This window comes from Lissotriton helveticus, chromosome 2_2, assembly GCF_964261635.1.
Source record: "Lissotriton helveticus chromosome 2_2, aLisHel1.1, whole genome shotgun sequence".
Lineage (NCBI taxonomy): Eukaryota > Metazoa > Chordata > Amphibia > Caudata > Salamandridae > Lissotriton > Lissotriton helveticus.
Window position 1 is genome coordinate 188246512 of NC_136060.1, and position 19129 is coordinate 188265640.

General features: G+C 47.3%; 1 protein-coding gene across 1 annotated transcript in view; it reads left to right on the forward strand.

Moving 5' to 3' along the window:
• RFC1 (replication factor C subunit 1) overlaps positions 1-2387 on the forward strand; it is a 711111-nt gene extending 708724 nt beyond the window's left edge. The window contains exon 25 of the mRNA XM_078678327.1: positions 1730-2387. Within this exon, the coding sequence (XP_078534453.1) occupies positions 1730-1846 (117 nt within the window). The 3' untranslated portion in view covers positions 1847-2387. The remainder of the gene's footprint in view (positions 1-1729) is intronic.
• The last annotated feature ends 16742 nt before the right edge of the window (positions 2388-19129 follow it).

The window sequence follows — 19129 nt, forward strand, 5'->3', positions numbered from 1 at the left end:
AGTTTAAAATACTAAACCTGTCCTTGAGTAAACTGCAAATTGTGTCATTAAAGCAGACAAGATATTTTAAGTTGGCCTCCAGGTGTAGCAAATTAATGTGAATTAAAGTTATGGTTAGCTACCACAATACCAGCAAGCCAAGCTAACCTTAGCTGTTTGAGTTAATACAAATTTATTTTTTTGTAGTGGACTAGCCCTAAACTGACTAGACTAGAATGACCTTCAATAGTCCTTTTACTGTGTGTATTAAGAGTGCAGCATATCTCAAAGAGAATGTGTCCCTTGCTGATTCATCTCTTTAATATGATCCCAGTAAAGAAACCCAACATAGAGAATGTTATCACAGTTCCACAGGAGTGGCATGCTCAACTTTGGTGAAGACTATCATGTTTATAGGCTCAGGATACCCGCTGAAAGAGAAAAAAAGGTTTGGCGTATAAAACAGGCTACGCCCAGTACAAACTTGTGGGCCAACCTCCGCTCAGCAAGTTTGACTGATCAAAATCCCTATACGCCAATACAACAAAAATCGCAATAGAGTTGCAACATTCAGGAGCTTAACCAGTATCCCTCATCTTTCATCCCCATTCATTGTGTTAGCCAGTTCACATCTGTATTCAAGGCAGGTAATGATGAAGCTTGAAAGAGGGACATGCCTTCAACTGGTAGAACTGGTCCACAAGAGGAAACTTGAGGTTTTTCTGTGATCCTATGACTAAATTCGGAGTTTGGAAATATTGACAGTTATTGCTATCATTTAAACCTAACGTAAAAAAGTCTATCCCTTGAAGATATATCTGTTGATGATAGCGCATAAAAGTAATCGGCTTATACTCTGTTCTGAGGCCAACCAAATAGAAGGCACAGTAGGAACGGTGACTAAGCAATCCTGCTAAGTGATCAGGCCTGGGAAGAGTCACTGGCTCAGGCTAGCAAAACATATATGCGTCTTCTCTACAGTGGACTATAGTATAAATCACCACATTACACATGAGCCAGCCTGAAGGTATTTATCCAAGTAAGTCTGGCAGCTGCTGGAAGAGGGTCAGATGAAGGTGGGCACCATTCATACATGATGAAGTTTCTTTTATGGACAGTGACCAGGGGAACTATAACCAAAACAACAGAATAAAAAAATCCCTGAAGGTCACTTCATCTGACTCTTGAAGATTCAGACTGCCCCCCACTTCAGCAAAGGGAGGCTCTGATCCATATGGGAGCCGCCGATTGCTTCCCGTAAGAAGCAGACCCACAACCACAGTGCATTCACTGTATGCTGTGAATAAGATTTAAAGTAGTTTGCAGAATTCTCTGTCATTTTAGACTGTTTTAAATATAATCCATCCATTACGTGTCCCTTGTGGCTAGACTGCATGAAGGTTTCAGCGGTCTATAATTGCACCCGAAACCAGTGTCTGCTATGTCGATAAAGCAGAGTATGTATGAGAGTGGGCATGGGCTGGCGAGTGTCAACAAACAGTCATTAATTTTTTTTAGTGCATTGGCAGCGACTCTGTGACATTACTATAGCGTATGTTTCTGTTGTATTGGTAATTCTTGCATCCGCTAGGATACCTTAATGTGCTAGGACCGTCAAGTGCCTCTTTTCACCATTTAAAAATGTCATGTTTGAGATTCGTTGTAATATCTGTTAAAGTACTGTATTTAACAATAATTAAAATGATGATTATTTCTAGTTTCGTTTAATATGCAATATTGCTCTTTGCAGGCCAAGAAAATGAAAGCTTCCAAGGCTGCTTCAAAGGCTGCTTCAAAGGCTGCCTCAAAGACAGAAAAAAGTGGAGAAGTTAAAAAAGGCAGGGGTAAAGGAAAGAAGACGAAGTGATATGTTATTCCGTAAAAACAGAACTGTACGATCCTCTTGAGTACTCTCGATGCACAGGAGGACAGTCACGTGTGTCTTGCAATTCCTTTGTGAAGTGACAGGATGACAATTCGAGCTTGGACGTGTAATGCTCTGCTTTAAGGCTGCGATTTGATTACCTTCTCACTGCTGTGTCATTTTTGTGCAGAAGGCGATTTGACTCCACTGCAACTTCAAGACGCATCAGTTTCTTTACTAAGGAACGCAAATTAAACAGTTTTCGTGTTTCCAGTCTCTCTGCAAAATGTGCACCTTTGGAGAAAAGGTTCTGTACATGCGCCCCTCAGCAACCATGTAAAGTGCTTCCGTCTCAGTCTAAGTCTTCACAGGACCAGCGCTTATTTTAACAACATCTCTCTGTTACAACGTAACATATTTGTAAATAGTATATAGAGTAATGCTCGAACTGAAATTGGGCATTTCTTTTGTACATTACCTAAAAAGTATCTATATTAAAACTACAATAAAATTAGTTTCACAGAAACTGTTTGATTTAAAAGTATTCATTTGTTTGTCGATCTGTGCCACTCTCGTTGGATCTGGCTTCCAATGGCAGTTACTGTAAGACTTTACTAATCTTTAGGAGTCTCCAGATGTTGTATGCGTGCTTCCTCTCCGACGGCTTATGCCAGGCTGATAAATGCGCTTGAGTCATGGGTCCTGGCACGTCCACAACTTACCCTGAAGCCCCTGGAAGGCGCATTGATGTCGCTGACCGATCCCTACCGTCACAATACTGCTCTTGCCTCATTGGATGCCTCTGGGTTCCGACCACATGAACTATCTGCCTACGTCATGAGCAGAGTTGGAGATGCGCCGACTTTCAGCGTCATCCATCTGCACCAGTAGGGCAGTGTGAGTGCCACCGGATTGCCCCAGTGGATGCTAGCAGTAATGGGTATATTCTGATCTGCAGTCAAGTGCTCGGGTGTTTGTGTGTGCATGTGTGTATGCGCATGCGCGCAGCAGGGGTGCATAGCAGACTAGACTGTGGGTAAGATTTTACCCCAGTGGATGCTAGCAGTAACGGGTATATTCTGATCTGCAGTCATCTGCTGTGTGTGTTTGTGTGTGCATGTGTGTATGCACATGCGCGCAGCTGGGGTGCACAGCAGACTAGACTGTTGGGTGAGAGTTTACCACAGTGGATGCTAGCAGTAACTGGTAGATTCTGATTGCAGACAGCTGCTGTGTGTATGTGCATGCGCGCAGCTGGGGTGCACAGCAGACTAGACTGTTGGGTGAGAGTTTACCCCAGTGGATGCTAGCAGTAACTGGTAGATTCTGATCTGCAGACAGCTGCTGTGTGTATGCGCATGCGCGCAGCAGGGGTGCATAGCAGACTAGACTGTGGGTGAGATTTTACCCCAGTGGATGCTAGCAGTAACGGGTATATTATGATCTGCAGACAGCTGCTGTGTGTATGTGCATGCGCGCAACTGGGGTGCACAGCAGACTAGACTGTTGTGTGAGAGTCTACCCCAATGGATGCTAGTAGTAACTGGTAGATTCGGATCTGCAGACATCTGCTGTGTGTATGCGCATGCGGGCAGCTAGTGGTCGGGGCTCTATAAAAATAACATTGGCGCGAACGCGCAGCGGGCGCGCCGGCGGCGCGCCAAAGGCAAGCCCGTCTGCGCCCGTCCGGGCCAAGGTAGCGACCAGCGCCAGTTGTGCTGCCCATTTTGGGCTTGATCAGGAGCACTCTTCACCGTTGGGTCTTAGGTACCCTAGAGAGACTCTTTTACAGATCGGTAAGCAGCTTGCTAACAAGGGGACATTAAGGCTGTTGCACTCAGCCCATCCACTGGCAGAGTTCCTGGCTGATGACCTTTTGAGATTCGGGCTTTTGAATGTGAGGTCTTTACCTAAGCATAGTGTGGAAATCATGCTGATGATTGAGTCACAAGAGCTTGATGTCCTGTGTATGATTGAGACCTGTACACGCCCCGATTGTATGGTCGATCCGGGTTGGGCTTGACTCCCGTTTTTAAATTTGTGCATCTTCCTAGGTGGGGGAGTCGGGGTTATTTATAAAGCATCTTTGAAGATTGGAGTTATTAATATGGATCCGGTTGACGGAATGGAATTGCTGGGCCTATCTATAAGGAGCGGCTCCGGGGATACCTTTACTATAGTTCTTTGCTATAGACCCCCGAGAGCGTTTAGTGTCTCTCAGCAACACTCACTCTTAGCCACCCTTACTAACATGGCCGCTACCCATCACAAGTTGATAATTCTTGGGGATTTCAATCTCTGGCCTAATGGCTCCCTTGACTCAGGATTATTAAATCTACTTCACTCATGTGAAGGTGTTGGCCTCTTTCAGCTGGTTGTGGATGCTAATCACAGGGCGGGGCACATTCTCGACCTTGTCTTTACTGTTCCCAATCTGCTGGTCATGGGGGAAATCCTGCCTATGGAGTGGACTGATCATTCCCTTGTCAAATTTTATGTTAAAATTAATGGTTCCCAGACTAGGGTTCCGCGTGTTATAAGGGAGTTGTAGTGTAGAGACTGGAAGGCTCTTGCTCGCATGAAGTCGCCTGACCGGGTATTTAGAGTTGGTGATTGTTTTGCTATGGATAAACAAGTAGAAGAGAACTATGCCTCACTCTGCGTTAATATAACTGCATCGTTAGACTCCTATGCCCCCCCTGAAAGTACGCAGCCAGGAGGGGAAATCCTCTGCTCCTTGGTTCAATGATTCATTAAGGAACCTAAGGCGGGGTTGTAAACAAGCGGAGAGAAGTTGGAGGCGTGAATATGAGGAAACTAAGAGGTTGCAATGGAAGAGTAACATTTTGGGATATAAGCAATTAATTAAGAAAACCAAGGCTGACTATTTTTCTTCCCTGATCTGTAATGCGACTAATGGCTCTAGGAGCATTTTTAATATACTAAACAGTCTTACCAATCCTGACTGCTCCAAGAATGCTATTGTTCCGTCGCAGGATCTCTGTGAGAATCTTGCTAAATTCTTCAGGGAGAAAATTGAATTAATTATTAAGGATCTGGACTCTCCGGAGAGTGGCAGTCCCTCAGCCACTGGGCATTTGGTTCTGGTTGACAAAGCTGATGGTCCTGTCTGGCCATTAGAGGAACCCTTATTCGAGCTTCCGCTGCTTACGGAAGAAGTCTTTAGTGGGTTGGCACGGGGCATTTCATCTGGCTCTCCTTTGGACCCTGTCCCTCATAAGATCTGGAAGGAATATGAGGAGGAATTATTTCCCACCCTCCGCCTGATCTGTAATCAGTCTCTGGGTACGGGGGTGGTTCCAGTTCAGTGGAAGCAGGCTTTGATTTCTCCATTACTGAAGAAGCCTTCCTTGGATACGGATTGTTCCAAGAGCTACAGGCCGATCTCCTTGCTGCCTTTTCCTGCAAAAGTTGTTGAGCGCTCAGTCAGCTTGGCTCTATCTAATCATCTGGAACAATACCACCTACTTGAGGATGAGCAATTTGGCTTCCGCCCGGCTCACGGGACGGAAACTGCCTTAGTTACTGCCATGGACGAGCTTCAGAGGCGAGCAGACAAAGGTCAGGCAGCGGTGCTTATTCTGCTTGATATGTCTGCCGCCTTTGATACGGTCAACCATGAGATCTTGCTGGCCCGTTTAAGTGAAGCTGGGGTAAGAGGCATCGCTCTGTCGTGGTTTCGGTCATTTCTGCAGGAGAGACAGCAGGCGGTATCGTTGCCTCCTCTCCAATCTGCGTTCTCTCCTGTTCCACATGGGTGCCTCAGGGCTCGGCTATCAGCCCGATCCTCTTTAATCTCTATTTAAGACCACTGATTACGCTCATCAAATCTTATAACATCAAGGTTATAAATTATGCGGATGACACGCAGTTGATTCTCTCCTTTGAGGGAGAAGAATCGATTTCGGTGGAGGTCTTCCACAACTGTCTACTGGACACGTCGCATTGGCTGAGGGGTAATTCCCTTCAGTTTAATGCCGGAAAGACGGAGGTGCTTTTTTGCGCTGGGAATAAGATCTCCCGTCCTTTTCCTGAGAATTTTTGGCCTCCTGAGACCGCGACCAAATGGCGACCCGTGGAGGCAGTCCGCAACCTAGGAGTTATGCGTGAGAGTTTACCCCAGTGGATGCTAGCAGTAACTGGTAGATTCTGATCTGCAGACATCTGCTGTGTGAATGCGCATGCGCGCAGCTGGGGTGCACAGCAGACGAGACTGTTGGATGAGAGTTTCCCCAGTGGATGCTAGCAGTAACTGGTAGATTCTGATCTGCAGACAGCTGCTGTGTGTATGTGCATGCGCGCAGCTGGGGTGCACAGCAGACTAGACTGTTGGGTGAGAGTTTACCCCAGTGGATGCTAGCAGTAACTGGTAGATTCTGATCTGCAGACAGCTGCTGTGTGTATGCGCATGCGCGCAGCAGGGGTGCATAGCAGACTAGACTGTGGGTGAGATTTTACCCCAGTGGATGCTAGCAGTAACGGGTATATTCTGATCTGCAGTCATCTGCTGTGTGTGTTTGTGTGTGCATGTGTGTATGCGCATACGCGCAGCTGGGGTGCACAGCAGACTAGACTTTTGGGTGTGAGTTTACCACAGTGGATGCTAGCAGTAACTGGTATATTCTGATCTGCAGTCATCTGCTGTGTGTGTTTGTGTGTGCATGTGTGTATGCGCATGCGCGCAGCTGGAGTGCACAGCAGACTAGACTTTTGGGTGTGAGTTTACCCCAGTGGATGCTAGCAGTAACTGGTAGATTCTGATTGCAGACAGCTGCTGTGTGTATGTGCATGTGTGCAGCTGGGGTGCACAGCAGACTAGACTGTTGGGTGAGAGTTTCCCCAGTGGATGCTAGCAGTAACTGGTAGATTCTGATCTGCAGACAGCTGCTGTGTGTATGTGCATGCGCACAGCAGACTAGACTGTTGGGTGAGAGTTTACCCCAGTGGATGCTAGCAGTAACTGGTAGATTCTGATCTGCAGACAGCTGCTGTGTGTATGCGCATGCGCGCAGCAGGGGTGCATAGCAGACTAGACTGTGGGTGAGATTTTACCCCAGTGGATGCTAGCAGTAACGGGTATATTCTGATCTGCAGTCATGTGTGTTTGTGTGTGCATGTGTGTATGCGCATACGCGCAGCTGGGGTGCACAGCAGACTAGACTTTTGGGTGTGAGTTTACCACAGTGGATGCTAGCAGTAACTGGTAGATTCTGATCTGCAGTCATCTGCTGTGTGTGCATTTGTGTATGCACATGCGCGCAGCTGGGGTGCACAGCAGACTAGACTGTTGGGTGAGAGTTTACCACAGTGGATGCTAGCAGTAACTGGTAGATTCTGATTGCAGACAGCTGCTGAGTGTATGTGCATGCGTGCAGCTGGGGTGCACAGCAGACTAGACTGTTGGGTGAGAGTTTACCCCAGTGGATGCTAGCAGTAACTGGTAGATTCTGATCTGCAGACAGCTGCTGTGTGTATGTGCATGCGCGCAGCTGGGGTGCACAGCAGACTAGACTGTTGGGTGAGAGTTTACCCCAGTGGATGCTAGCAGTAACTGGTAGATTCTGATCTGCAGACAGCTGCTGTGTGTATGTGCATGCGCGCAACTGGGGTGCACAGCAGACTAGACTGTTGTGTGAGAGTCTACCCCAATGGATGCTAGCAGTAACTGGTAGATTCGGATCTGCAGACATCTGCTGTGTGTATGCGCATGCGGGCAGCTAGTGGTCGGGGCTCTATAAAAATAACATTGGCGCGAACGCGCAGCGGGCGCGCCAGCGGCGCGCCAAAGGCAAGCCCGTCTGCGCCCGTCCGGGCCAAGGTAGCGACCAGCGCCAGTTGTGCTGCCCATTTTGGGCTTGATCAGGAGCACTCTTCACCGTTGGGTCTTAGGTACCCTAGAGAGACTCTTTTACAGATCGGTAAGCAGCTTGCTAACAAGGGGACATTAAGGCTGTTGCACTCAGCCCATCCACTGGCAGAGTTCCTGGCTGATGACCTTTTGAGATGCGGGCTTTTGAATGTGAGGTCTTTACCTAAGCATAGTGTGGAAATCATGCTGATGATTGAGTCACAAGAGCTTGATGTCCTGTGTATGATTGAGACCTGGACACGCCCCGATTGTATGGTCGATCCGGGTTGGGCTTGACTCTCGTTTTTAAATTTGTGCATCTTCCTAGGTGGGGGAGTCGGGGTTATTTATAAAGCATCTTTGAAGATTGGAGTTATTAATATGGATCCGGTTGACGGAATGGAATTGCTGGGCCTATCTATAAGGAGCGGCTCCGGGGATACCTTTACTATAGTTCTTTGCTATAGACCCCCGAGAGCGTTTAGTGTCTCTCAGCAACACTCACTCTTAGCCACCCTTACTAACATGGCCGCTACCCATCACAAGTTGATAATTCTTGGGGATTTCAATCTCTGGCCTAATGGCTCCCTTGACTCAGGATTATTAAATCTACTTCACTCATGTGAAGGTGTTGGCCTCTTTCAGCTGGTTGTGGATGCTAATCACAGGGCGGGGCACATTCTCGACCTTGTCTTTACTGTTCCCAATCTGCTGGTCATGGGGGAAATCCTGCCTATGGAGTGGACTGATCATTCCCTTGTCAAATTTTATGTTAAAATGAATGGTTCCCAGACTAGGGTTCCGCGTGTTATAAGGGAGTTGTAGTGTAGAGACTGGAAGGCTCTTGCTCGCATGAAGTCGCCTGACCGGGTATTTAGAGTTGGTGATTGTTTTGCTATGGATAAACAAGTAGAAGAGAACTATGCCTCACTCTGCGTTAATATAACTGCATCGTTAGACTCCTATGCCCCCCCTGAAAGTACGCAGCCAGGAGGGGAAATCCTCTGCTCCTTGGTTCAATGATTCATTAAGGAACCTAAGGCGGGGTTGTAAACAAGCGGAGAGAAGTTGGAGGCGTGAATATGAGGAAACTAAGAGGTTGCAATGGAAGAGTAACATTTTGGGATATAAGCAATTAATTAAGAAAACCAAGGCTGACTATTTTTCTTCCCTGATCTGTAATGCGACTAATGGCTCTAGGAGCATTTTTAATATACTAAACAGTCTTACCAATCCTGACTGCTCCAAGAATGCTATTGTTCCGTCGCAGGATCTCTGTGAGAATCTTGCTAAATTCTTCAGGGAGAAAATTGAATTAATTATTAAGGATCTGGACTCTCCGGAGAGTGGCAGTCCCTCAGCCACTGGGCATTTGGTTCTGGTTGACAAAGCTGATGGTCCTGTCTGGCCATTAGAGGAACCCTTATTCGAGCTTCCGCTGCTTACGGAAGAAGTCTTTAGTGGGTTGGCACGGGGCATTTCATCTGGCTCTCCTTTGGACCCTGTCCCTCATAAGATCTGGAAGGAATATGAGGAGGAATTATTTCCCACCCTCCGCCTGATCTGTAATCAGTCTCTGGGTACGGGGGTGGTTCCAGTTCAGTGGAAGCAGGCTTTGATTTCTCCATTACTGAAGAAGCCTTCCTTGGATACGGATTGTTCCAAGAGCTACAGGCCGATCTCCTTGCTGCCTTTTCCTGCAAAAGTTGTTGAGCGCTCAGTCAGCTTGGCTCTATCTAATCATCTGGAACAATATCACCTACTTGAGGATGAGCAATTTGGCTTCCGCCCGGCTCACGGGACGGAAACTGCCTTAGTTACTGCCATGGACGAGCTTCAGAGGCGAGCAGACAAAGGTCAGGCAGCGGTGCTTATTCTGCTTGATATGTCTGCCGCCTTTGATACGGTCAACCATGAGATCTTGCTGGCCCGTTTAAGTGAAGCTGGGGTAAGAGGCATCGCTCTGTCGTGGTTTCGGTCATTTCTGCAGGAGAGACAGCAGGCGGTATCGTTGCCTCCTCTCCAATCTGCGTTCTCTCCTGTTCCACATGGGTGCCTCAGGGCTCGGCTATCAGCCCGATCCTCTTTAATCTCTATTTAAGACCACTGATTACGCTCATCAAATCTTATAACATCAAGGTTATAAATTATGCGGATGACACGCAGTTGATTCTCTCCTTTGAGGGAGAAGAATCGATTTCGGTGGAGGTCTTCCACAACTGTCTACTGGACACGTCGCATTGGCTGAGGGGTAATTCCCTTCAGTTTAACGCCGGAAAGACGGAGGTGCTTTTTTGCGCTGGGAATAAGATCTCCCGTCCTTTTCCTGAGAATTTTTGGCCTCCTGAGACCGCGACCAAATGGCGACCCGTGGAGGCAGTCCGCAACCTAGGAGTTATGCGTGAGAGTTTACCCCAGTGGATGCTAGCAGTAACTGGTAGATTCTGATCTGCAGACATCTGCTGTGTGAATGCGCATGCGCGCAGCTGGGGTGCACAGCAGACGAGACTGTTGGATGAGAGTTTCCCCAGTGGATGCTAGCAGTAACTGGTAGATTCTGATCTGCAGACAGCTGCTGTGTGTATGTGCATGCGCGCAGCTGGGGTGCACAGCAGACTAGACTGTTGGGTGAGAGTTTACCCCAGTGGATGCTAGCAGTAACTGGTAGATTCTGATCTGCAGACAGCTGCTGTGCGTATGCGCATGCGCGCAGCAGGGGTGCATAGCAGACTAGACTGTGGGTGAGATTTTACCCCAGTGGATGCTAGCAGTAACGGGTATATTCTGATCTGCAGTCATCTGCTGTGTGTGTTTGTGTGTGCATGTGTGTATGCGCATACGCGCAGCTGGGGTGCACAGCAGACTAGACTTTTGGGTATGAGTTTACCACAGTGGATGCTAGCAGTAACTGGTATATTCTGATCTGCAGTCATCTGCTGTGTGTGCATGTGTGTATGCGCATGCGCGCAGCTGGAGTGCACAGCAGACTAGACTTTTGGGTGTGAGTTTACCCCAGTGGATGCTAGCAGTAACTGGTAGATTCTGATTGCAGACAGCTGCTGTGTGTATGTGCATGTGTGCAGCTGGGGTGCACAGCAGACTAGACTGTTGGGTGAGAGTTTCCCCAGTGGATGCTAGCAGTAACTGGTAGATTCTGATCTGCAGACAGCTGCTGTGTGTATGTGCATGCGCACAGCAGACTAGACTGTTGGGTGAGAGTTTACCCCAGTGGATGCTAGCAGTAACTGGTAGATTCTGATCTGCAGACAGCTGCTGTGTGTATGCGCATGCGCGCAGCAGGGGTGCATAGCAGACTAGACTGTGGGTGAGATTTTACCCCAGTGGATGCTAGCAGTAACGGGTATATTCTGATCTGCAGTCATGTGTGTTTGTGTGTGCATGTGTGTATGCGCATACGCGCAGCTGGGGTGCACAGCAGACTAGACTTTTGGGTGTGAGTTTACCACAGTGGATGCTAGCAGTAACTGGTAGATTCTGATCTGCAGTCATCTGCTGTGTGTGTTTGTGTGTGCATTTGTGTATGCACATGCGCGCAGCTGGGGTGCACAGCAGACTAGACTGTTGGGTGAGAGTTTACCACAGTGGATGCTAGCAGTAACTGGTAGATTCTGATTGCAGACAGCTGCTGAGTGTATGTGCATGCGTGCAGCTGGGGTGCACAGCAGACTAGACTGTTGGGTGAGAGTTTACCCCAGTGGATGCTAGCAGTAACTGGTAGATTCTGATCTGCAGACAGCTGCTGTGTGTATGTGCATGCGCGCAGCTGGGGTGCACAGCAGACTAGACTGTTGGGTGAGAGTTTACCCCAGTGGATGCTAGCAGTAACTGGTAGATTCTGATCTGCAGACAGCTGCTGTGTGTATGTGCATGCGCGCAACTGGGGTGCACAGCAGACTAGACTGTTGTGTGAGAGTCTACCCCAATGGATGCTAGCAGTAACTGGTAGATTCGGATCTGCAGACATCTGCTGTGTGTATGCGCATGCGGGCAGCTAGTGGTCGGGGCTCTATAAAAATAACATTGGCGCGAACGCGCAGCGGGCGCGCCAAAGGCAAGCCCGTCAGCGCCCGTCCGGGCCAAGGTAGCGACCAGCGCCAGTTGTGCTGCCCATTTTGGGCTTGATCAGGAGCACTCTTCACCGTTGGGTCTTAGGTACCCTAGAGAGACTCTTTTACAGATCGGTAAGCAGCTTGCTAACAAGGGGACATTAAGGCTGTTGCACTCAGCCCATCCACTGGCAGAGTTCCTGGCTGATGACCTTTTGAGATGCGGGCTTTTGAATGTGAGGTCTTTACCTAAGCATAGTGTGGAAATCATGCTGATGATTGAGTCACAAGAGCTTGATGTCCTGTGTATGATTGAGACCTGGACACGCCCCGATTGTATGGTCGATCCGGGTTGGGCTTGACTCCCGTTTTTAAATTTGTGCATCTTCCTAGGTGGGGGAGTCGGGGTTATTTATAAAGCATCTTTGAAGATTGGAGTTATTAATATGGATCCGGTTGACGGAATGGAATTGCTGGGCCTATCTATAAGGAGCGGCTCCGGGGATACCTTTACTATAGTTCTTTGCTATAGACCCCCGAGAGCGTTTAGTGTCTCTCAGCAACACTCACTCTTAGCCACCCTTACTAACATGGCCGCTACCCATCACAAGTTGATAATTCTTGGGGATTTCAATCTCTGGCCTAATGGCTCCCTTGACTCAGGATTATTAAATCTACTTCACTCATGTGAAGGTGTTGGCCTCTTTCAGCTGGTTGTGGATGCTAATCACAGGGCGGGGCACATTCTCGACCTTGTCTTTACTGTTCCCAATCTGCTGGTCATGGGGGAAATCCTGCCTATGGAGTGGACTGATCATTCCCTTGTCAAATTTTATGTTAAAATGAATGGTTCCCAGACTAGGGTTCCGCGTGTTATAAGGGAGTTGTAGTGTAGAGACTGGAAGGCTCTTGCTCGCATGAAGTCGCCTGACCGGGTATTTAGAGTTGGTGATTGTTTTGCTATGGATAAACAAGTAGAAGAGAACTATGCCTCACTCTGCGTTAATATAACTGCATCGTTAGACTCCTATGCCCCCCCTGAAAGTACGCAGCCAGGAGGGGAAATCCTCTGCTCCTTGGTTCAATGATTCATTAAGGAACCTAAGGCGGGGTTGTAAACAAGCGGAGAGAAGTTGGAGGCGTGAATATGAGGAAACTAAGAGGTTGCAATGGAAGAGTAACATTTTGGGATATAAGCAATTAATTAAGAAAACCAAGGCTGACTATTTTTCTTCCCTGATCTGTAATGCGACTAATGGCTCTAGGAGCATTTTTAATATACTAAACAGTCTTACCAATCCTGACTGCTCCAAGAATGCTATTGTTCCGTCGCAGGATCTCTGTGAGAATCTTGCTAAATTCTTCAGGGAGAAAATTGAATTAATTATTAAGGATCTGGACTCTCCGGAGAGTGGCAGTCCCTCAGCCACTGGGCATTTGGTTCTGGTTGACAAAGCTGATGGTCCTGTCTGGCCATTAGAGGAACCCTTATTCGAGCTTCCGCTGCTTACGGAAGAAGTCTTTAGTGGGTTGGCACGGGGCATTTCATCTGGCTTTCCTTTGGACCCTGTCCCGCATAAGATCTGGAAGGAATATGAGGAGGAATTATTTCCCACCCTCCGCCTGATCTGTAATCAGTCTCTGGGTACGGGGGTGGTTCCAGTTCAGTGGAAGCAGGCTTTGATTTCTCCATTACTGAAGAAGCCTTCCTTGGATCCGGATTGTTCCAAGAGCTACAGGCCGATCTCCTTGCTGCCTTTTCCTGCAAAAGTTGTTGAGCGCTCAGTCAGCTTGGCTCTATCTAATCATCTGGAACAATACCACCTACTTGAGGATGAGCAATTTGGCTTCCGCCCGGCTCACGGGACGGAAACTGCCTTGGTTACTGCCATGGACGAGCTTCAGAGGCGAGCAGACAAAGGTCAGGCAGCGGTGCTTATTCTGCTTGATATGTCTGCCGCCTTTGATACGGTCAACCATGAGATCTTGCTGGCCCGTTTAAGTGAAGCTGGGGTAAGCGGCATCGCTCTGTCGTGGTTTCGGTCATTTCTGCAGGAGAGACAGCAGGCGGTATCGTTGCCTCCTTTCCAATCTGCGTTCTCTCCTGTTCCACATGGGTGCCTCAGGGCTCGGCTATCAGCCCGATCCTCTTTAATCTCTATTTAAACCCCTGATTACGCTCATCAAATCTTATAACATCAAGGTTATAAATTATGCGGATGACACGCAGTTGATTCTCTCCTTTGAGGGAGAAGAATCGATTTCGGTGGAGGTCTTCCACAACTGTCTACTGGACACGTCGCATTGGCTGAGGGGTAATTCCCTTCAGTTTAACGCCGGAAAGACGGAGGTGCTTTTTTGCGCTGGGAATAAGATCTCCCGTCCTTTTCCTGAGAATTTTTGGCCTCCTGAGACCGCGACCAAAGTGCGACCCGTGGAGGCAGTCCGCAACCTAGGAGTTATGCGTGAGAGTTTACCCCAGTGGATGCTAGCAGTAACTGGTAGATTCTGATCTGCAGACAGCTGCTGTGTGTATGCGCATGCGCGCAGCTGGGGTGCACAGCAGACGAGACTGTTGGATGAGAGTTTACCACAGTGGATGCTAGCAGTAACTGGTAGATTCGGATCTGCAGACATCTGCTGTGTGTATGCGTATGCGCGCAGCTGGGGTGCACAGCAGACTAGACTGTTGGGTGAGAGTTTACCACAGTGGATGCTAGCAGTAACTGGTAGTTTCTGATCTGCAGACATCTGCTGTGTGTATGCGTATGCACGCAGCTGAAGTGCGCAGCAGACTAGACTGTTGGGTAAGAGTTTACCACAGTGGATGCTAGCAGTAACTGGTAGATTCTGATCTGCAGACATCTGCTGTGTGTGTTTGCAGAAGGGGTGCATGACAAACTAGACTGTTGGGTGTGAGAAATTGATATTTGCTTTGTAAATTAGTGATGGGTGTTGCTTTATTATTTTGAATGTTGAATAGTAGTCTGATTGTTGAGCACTACATTTATAAAGTGGACGTAAAAGTAGATGCTTTTGAACTATCGTACCTTTGATTTGTTATTGCCGGCCCAGAATATATATATAGGGAATTTCCTACACATTGTTCACCAGTACTCATGCTGTACTTTTTTTTCATAAACTACTCCGTAGTCAGTGAAACACTAGACCAGTGAAACATATTGCATGTATAGATGCATTTAATGTACAGACATGAAACCCTATGACAACCAGGATTGACAAAGTCAATACGTCTGGCTTTAATTTGCTAATGTGTGCCATAATGCGCACAAAGGTTTTGTGCTGTGTCTGTCTGCAGCCTCTCTCTTTCTGTACCTCCTATAGCTGTATCATTTTATTTCCAAAACTGACGGTGCTGCAATTGTTTTTATTAGCTCCATGTGCTTATTTTATTGCTGGCTTTGTAGGGTTTTTTTGGAACGCAATATGTGGTTGTTGTGTAGTATTTTCTAAATGTTTTTTCAGGTGCTGATGAAAAAGTGTCTTAACCTCAGTAACTTTTTTTCTGGTAGATACTCGATCCAACCGCAAATTCAAATTCATCACCTGGTGAATCTCCAGCTGCTTAATAGATCCGGAAACATTTGTAATAGTTCCTACACACCAGCAGGTAGCGTCATCTGCTCTTCCATTCTATTTCTGGCTCGATATAATGATATGGCACTCGAGATGCAACTCTACACGTTATCTACATGATCACGTGTGCCTGCTACTTAAAGTACATCGGCATACTTGTAGGAAGCAAAACATTCGTATTGAAAGACATAGTAGTAATTTGAAGTGTAGAAAAAGTACAACAAAAAATCTGTCATTATTTAACAATGGGCCACATGGTGACCGATTTGAAATGGGTGGTGTTGGAAAAACTGGAGGGGGACACTAGGAACTCAAAGAGCTCTTTCTGAGAAAGAACAATGCTAGGTGTTCAGACTCCGTATCTCCAGCTGACAGACTGGATATGCCAGACATTCCGAACTACAATGACATTCCATACAGGGCTGTGCTATAGTGAATCCCCTTGAAGTACCACTTAAGCAGGAGCCTCTAAGGATGTATCTCTGCACCAGATTGACAGTGAGTCATGTAGGTGGAATGCACTTGCAAATAGGGTTGTAGTGGAAGTAAATATAGTCGCTACAAATAATTGGAACTGACAAAGATATGTTTGTCTTTTTCTTACCGACAAGAACAAGCCTGCGGAAATACCTCAGAAGGTTGCGTGTGTGGCATGAAAGGATGAGTTTGTGAATATGAATAATATGGTCATTAAATTTAGCTAGGAATAGGGATTGGTATTCTTGTGGTCATGAAGAAAGCCAAAGTGACCAGTTGAGAGCACACTAGGGCTGAAACATGTAGACCAAAGTTGATGGGGAGCACTTAATGAGACTCTGTAGACATCAGCAAGCTCCATTTTAACCGTACCTCGGGACCTTGAGAAATAAACAAGTTAATTAAGGCAACTTGAGACAATTTTAATAAGGGAGATGCTCCTTCCTAAAAAATAGGTGTCACCATAAGAGCTTTCCTGGAGTCTCCAAGGTTGAGCCTGCCCAGATGCAGTTAGAATTTCTGTGGCAAGAATTCAATGATGAAGCATGTCGCTGTTGTGAAAACACAGTGGGTGAGTCCTTAAATTAAACCAATAGGTTTACCAGGGAGAACTATTTTTGGATGAGAGTCCTCCATAAATTGAGGACACCCCCCTTGTGATTTTGAAAAACGCTCACACGCGCCAGGAGGCGGCGTCATCTGCCTCCTCTGTACCAACCCCGGCCAGATATGACTACATGGAGCAGCATTTAGGGCCCCCTCCTGACGCACTGATATCCATTTATTTATTGGTATTATCCAAGTTAAAATCTTATTAATTCATAAAATCCACTCCACCAAACAGGGAAATGGAGGAGGGTAGGTGGTAAGCAATCTGTTGTGTTTGATGTAACTGACATTTTATCGCTAACGCTGACCCATTGAAACCTACAATGAATAAATCCAGCTTTGGAAAATCACCATTGTTTTTTGAACATCAAATCAGGAACTATTCTAATATTATTATTTTAATGTGCTCCCATCTGTTTGATGTTAGAAATCTTTGGTTGGATAGAATCTCTACAAAAGCAAAAAGTGGTAGCGAAAGTAAAACAAATTCTTCTTCTGGGTTATTCGTCTAATTGCAGAATCCTCTCCATCAAAAGAGGTGGGTCTGAGGAGGGGACTTACACCAGAAAGGCCTGTGTGACGGAACAGTCAAAATCACCATTCCTCCAGACTATAGAAAGTATGGATGGATGTCCATGTGGCTGCCTGGCAGAAGACCAGGGCTGTAGTTCCAATCCATTGCCTGGTGGATTGAGCCCTTAGGAGGACCCTTCTTGGCCAAAGCATAAAACAATTTGACGCATATGATAGTCCATCGTGATATGGTCTGTTTCTGGAACGCTTTCCCTTTCTTTGCACCAGCAAGTCCAACAGAGAGCTGATAATCCACCCGGTACTCCCTAGCCCTATCTATTTAGAAACGCAGAGCCAACTTATGATCAATCATTGTAACCTCAAATTCTCATTGGAGGGATGTAGTAAAGAGAAGAGGGTGTGATGGACTGCTCCAAATGTAAAGGTGACCTCAGTTTTATGAGAAAGTATGCACTAGCCAAAAGGCAGCATAGGGCTGAACCTGGTTAAGGCAAACTTAGTCAGCAAGTAAAAGGAGAGGAAGCTGAGTTGTGGACAGTTAAACCATTGTGATGTAGTGTTCCTCAAAGAGGTAAGCCTTTAACTCTTCCTAAATTGGAGCTGTGTTGGAGCGTTCCGGATGGATACAGGGATGTTGTGCCAGAAGCACAAGTTACTACTTGTGTAACGATATAGTTGTAACTTGTGCATCTGAAAGAGACACATTAGTGATAGATTCCTTACCTTATAATAGATACCCCAGCAAAACCAACCCTGGTGGTGGGTCTGCGAACCAAAATCACACCAGAAAGTCACGGAGAACAGAAAGGCCTAAGAAGCCGTCTCTCCGGACTTGACTGTCAAGGCAGTAATGCTTGGTAAACGTGTGCAGCGAGGCCCACGGTTCTGCCTGACATGTCCTGCAACGGAACACCGCATCCCAAGGCAATTGTGGCTGCCGTTGCCCTGGTCGAATGGGCACGCAGCCCTACTGGAGGCTCCTTCTTAGCCAACGAGTAACATGCTTTGATGCAGAGGACGACCCGCCGAGATATGGTCTGTTTGCGCCCACGTAGCCAACAAAGAGCTGGTCATCCACCCGGAACTGCTGTGTGCGTTTCAGATAAAACGAGAGCGCACGTTTTGGGTCCAGACGGTGGAGCCTCTCCTCCTATTTTGAAGGATGCGGAGGCAGAAAGAAGGTGGGCAAAGTGATGGTCTGCCCGATGTGGAAGGGCGTAACAACCTTTGGCAAGAAGGAAGGACGGGTCCTTAGAACCACCTTGTCCAGATGAACAGAAAGGAAAGGAGGTTTTGAAGAAAAGGCCTGGAGCTCACTCACTCTTCTGGAAGAGGTGATAGCTACCAAGAAAACCGTCCTGAGAGTGAGAAGACGCAAGGGACAGTTATGAAGGGTCTCGAAGGGAACACACATCAGATATGTTAAGACAAGGTTTAAGTCCCATTGAGGTATAATGAACGGCACGGGAGGAAACGTGCGTAAAGCCTTTTAAGAAACTGTTAACAACAAAGACTTAAAAAGGGAGGGCTGATCTGGAAGCCGTAGAAAGGCGGAGTTGGCTGAAAGATAACCTTTGATAGTGCCCAGAGCAGAGCCCTGCTGGGCCAAAGAAAGAAAGAACAGAAGGACTTCAGAAAGAGGGGCAGAAAGGGGATCCACAAAATTAGCTGTGCACTATGCCACAAACTTGTTCCCCCTGCAGGCGTGTATCGTCTTTTTGGAGGGACGCCTGGCTGCCAATATGACATCACAGACCTCAGAGGAAGATCGAAAGCTGTCAACTGTCGCCGCTCAATCTCCATGCATGGAGGTGGAGGCTGAACAGGTTTGGGTGGAGGACCATACCCTGCTGCTGCGACAGAAGGTACTCCCAAAGAGGTAGTCGGATCAGGGGATCGATCGCCATGCTGAGTAGCTCGGGATACCAGAATCTTCGTGCACAATCCGGAGCCGCAAGAATGACTCGCGCCTGATCTTCTTCAGCACTCTGGGCAGAAGTGGTATAGGCGGAAAAGTGTACAACAGACCGCAGCCCCACTCGCGACAAAAAGCATTGCCGAGCGAGTGCCGCCTTGGAAATTCAAACGCGCAGAACTGATGACATTGCGTGTTCTCTTCGGTTGCGAATAGAT